We start from the raw sequence: 3733 nt of genomic DNA on the forward strand, positions 1-3733 counted from the left end.
ACGTCCGACTGACCGGCTTCCGACAGCGACCGCAATTTGACTGGCGTGTGCTTCCAGTGCAACACCTTGGCGTCCCAGAGACCTTCTACGAGCACCCGGGCCGAGTGGCCTCATTTTATACCTCTACGGCAGCCAGCCCACGTCCTTCCGCGAAACGGTGACTTCGTGTACCGGGTTGCGCTGAAAGCCGTGGCTGTCCGATCCAGCTTGCACTTTCTCGGCCACGATGCTCGACACTGCCTTCTCTGCGATGTGCAAGCCCATGAAACGTACGATCGTCTTTTGGTGCGGTGCCCATATGAAACTACCGTCGTCGGTCGTTGGCTTTCTATACGACGATAACGCCGCGCCGTACTCGGCCCACGAGTCCTCCATTCGCGCCTCTGGCCGATCTTACGCGCTTGTGTCTGGTATTGTCTTTGGCTCGAACGCAACAACCGTGTCTTCCGCTCGACGCTGACGCAACTTCCCGCTACCGCGCTCGCTATCCGGGCAGCTACTATCGCACGACTGCATGTCCGGCACTTGGCTCGTCGCGCTGTGGTGCCATCTCTTGGTCGCTCTCCGCGACGACCCTCGGTGTGCACGCTACCTGGTCCCTCGCACAATCTCGAATCACGACCACTAACGCTCCTCGCTGACGCACCGGCCACGCCTCACGAGCGCATTAGAAAGTCCACCATATCTTTATAATTGCAGGTAACTCAGTTCAACAACAACGCCCCTTCGTCGTGTACCGGTATGCATAGCTGGCAAGTGCTCCTGCTGCTTTCGGTTTTTACGAGAAGCGACGTAAGCATGTTTGCCGAAATAGCATCCCACAGTCTCATGCTATTTCAGTACCAGTGGAGTAGCTAGCGTCGTGGTGCTCCACGCTTTCTATTAATAAATTTAGTTTGTTTAATGTGGCGACTGTCGGCAAGGTTATTGGTGCACGTACTGAGATTTACCTGTATACGAGCTCGGCTTTCAGCGCGGCCCGGTACACGAAGTCACCGTATCGCGGAAGGACGTGGGCTGGCAGCCGTAGAGGTATAAATGAGGCCACTCGGCCCGGGTGCTCGTAGAAGGTCTCTGGGACGCCAAGGTGTTGCACTGGAAGCACACGCCAGTCAAATTGCGGTCGCTGTCGGAAGCCGGTCGGGAATGCGCCATTTATGTGGTAAAGTGGCAATTTATGGCGCAGCCGCATAAGAAAAGAGAGGGAAAAGATCCTGGATCCTATTTTATCATCGTTTTATTCCGGTGCGAGTGTGCGAAGCGGCAAGTGGCAATCCACCGACACCGTCGTCAGGTGAGCTGATTACGCAATCCTACCACTGGGCGCCATAAGTAGACCGCCCAATCACCTCCCTGGATTCTACCTGCCGTCCAATGAGAATGCAGCGACCGCTACCTCGGGGCGCGTTGTAATTGGACAAAAAGGGTCGAGTTTATCCCAAGCAGCCAATCGGCAGTGGTAGCAAGCGAGTAGGAACTTGGAGAAAATGGTTTGGTTTTAGTATGGTGAGGCCCCAACCATACAAAGATCGGTTCATTTCTATTTTCTGCTCCCAACCGTCGCAGCCTCAGATGCCGCCCGCTACCGGCACGGCGCTGTCCTCGCCCCCAACGACATGAGCAGGCGCGTTCTACGTCCCTCGCTCGCCTCGTCCTCCACGCGACGCTCGCCTCAACCAACGAGCTCTCGCCATGTCCTGCCCACGCGCCCAGCTCGTCCACAGCGCGCTCAGCTCGTCGCGCCCTCGCACAGCTGCCTCGTTTTCGACCCGCGCGGCTAGTTCTCCAGGTCGGCGGCTTGTCGGCGGCGCGCTCGGCTCGTCCTCCAGACCGCCGCCTCGTTCATTTTCGTGCCGCGTCGGGAGCCCACGACCCCGCTGCGACACCACGCGCCGGCGTGCCTGCTCAAGGACCGCTGCGGGTCGCTGCTCACCGCGCCGGGTGCTGTGGCAAAAACGATGGCGGCAACGGCCTCTACTGCTCGATGTACGACATGCCACGCGGCGCCTCGACCCGTCCGATGCGACGAAGCGTGTGCCCGGTGGCCACTCCGTACAAGTAAGATAAAGCAACAAAGGTTCAACTTCATGTTTGAGTATAATTGGCAATGTGTATGGAGCCGCGAAGCATGTCTCGTGTACGCAGAGAGCGCGCTTGTTTGAGCCATGCGAAGCAGCTCCGCGGTTGCGGCGACTGCGATCTGTCGTTGGCATTCGGCACCCGCAATACATCTGTCTACGCAGTCCAGCGGCCTATTCGCGGAGAGCACTATGTGATACCCGAGTAGGGCCTCCGTTGGCAACCGTAAGCTGCCTCAGCAGCAGCGGCACAGCGCGATCTCGCGCCCTGGAGCGCCCCGACGCAATAGAATGCGAGACCCGACCCTTTCGCAATCGATCGGCGGGGTCTGTATTTCTTTTTAGAGGTTATAAAGTTTCAATCAAGCAAGCAGCTTTTGGCCTACTCGCCCATTCCAAGTGCGCATTCCCCACCGATCCCTGTATACGAGTGCACGCCGCATGCTGCTAACCCCAGCCCTACAATGGGTGCTGGTGACTCAAAGAAGACGGGTGCAGCACAGCTGGGTGCAGCAACTTGCGCCCGTCTTCGATTCATAGACCTAAACATTTCTATTGGTCAAGGTTGTCAACTATAGTGTGAACCGTTTTCTCGGCACAACGTCTTACTGCACAGCTCAGCTCCATATCGTGAACCTTCGAGAGCCACGAAATGCTCTACGGTAGAAGCCAAGTCCAGAAGCTCCAGAAGCTCCTCCGGAGGTTCTCTCATCGCGTGTTCGTGGCGCAAACATAAGGGAATCTACGGTTAACTCCCTCAATGAACACGTTCCAAGCACGTTCCTGAGTGTCGATACTTGCATACGGTGCTTCCCAAATGGCACTCCTCGGCTCCCTCTCGGCACGACTATGAACATCGCGGGCGCTTCGTCTTGCGTACCGCACGCTTCAGAAAAGCCCGTACCACGTGCACAACCATGACCCTGTCGGACGTCGAGGGGACATGTCCGGGCACGTTTTTAGTGGGTGCGGTCTGTTCTGCGAGCCTTTCGTCGGTGGTCCAGTGGCTGGAAATCGACACCGCCCTTCACCCGCGTGTTGACGAAACACCCAGCTGTCCACGCAGCTTGCCGTTGGTGCTGACACGTATCCCACTGAGGGGTTTATCTTGGTTAAAGTATGGTCGTGCCATCGATATCGACAGCCTCGACGGCAGCAATCAGATTGCACTTGGCCTTTCTGAACGGCCACGACAGCGAATCGGAAGCGACTTTACGGTATAAAACGATAAGCTCTCGCAGGTTTTGCGACGGTTTCCCGTCACAATTAATATACATTGGCCGTTTGACGGCGGGACAACCGCGTTTGGAAATTTTTCGCATTTCCCGATTTGAACTTTTGGATGGATCCGTTCAAGCTCACTCCCGTCGCGCCCGGCGCCTCTAGCTTCTTTCCTACGCCAACCGAGATCTCGGGTGGCGTCCGATGGCTCCGGGACCACCCTGTCATGGCCGCTGCCACCTGCGCCGCCGCCACCGCCTTTTCAATGGCAGCCTACTTGGCCATGCAAGCCAAAGAGCCTGTGCGATTGCTCCACGTGGCGCCCAGCGCCGAGCTCTTCCCGGCCAAGCCGACCGTCTCGCCGTCCGACAAAGCCACCGAGCAGGACAGCACATTCGACTTTAGTGACTACAGCGAGCTTCGTCACCACCGGC

At 57.5% G+C, this 3733-nt stretch overlaps 2 protein-coding genes across 2 annotated transcripts; both read left to right on the forward strand.

The window, feature by feature from the left end:
- Positions 1-2995: 2995 nt before the first annotated feature.
- On the forward strand, positions 2996-3301 carry SPRG_19693 (hypothetical protein; the record flags this gene model as incomplete). Its single annotated transcript, XM_012344128.1, has 1 exon — positions 2996-3301. One exon carries the CDS (start codon positions 2996-2998, stop codon positions 3299-3301), a length of 306 nt encoding a protein of 101 aa, XP_012199518.1.
- A 119-nt stretch (positions 3302-3420) lies between these two features.
- On the forward strand, positions 3421-3721 carry SPRG_04896 (hypothetical protein; the record flags this gene model as incomplete). The annotated part of the gene is made up of 1 exon (XM_012344036.1): positions 3421-3721. A coding segment is annotated over one exon (301 nt), but the record flags the coding sequence as incomplete, so codon positions are not given.
- Positions 3722-3733: the final 12 nt, after the last annotated feature.

Source organism: Saprolegnia parasitica (assembly GCF_000151545.1).
Source record: "Saprolegnia parasitica CBS 223.65 unplaced genomic scaffold supercont2.16, whole genome shotgun sequence".
In the NCBI taxonomy this organism is placed as follows: Eukaryota; Oomycota; class Saprolegniomycetes; order Saprolegniales; family Saprolegniaceae; genus Saprolegnia; species Saprolegnia parasitica.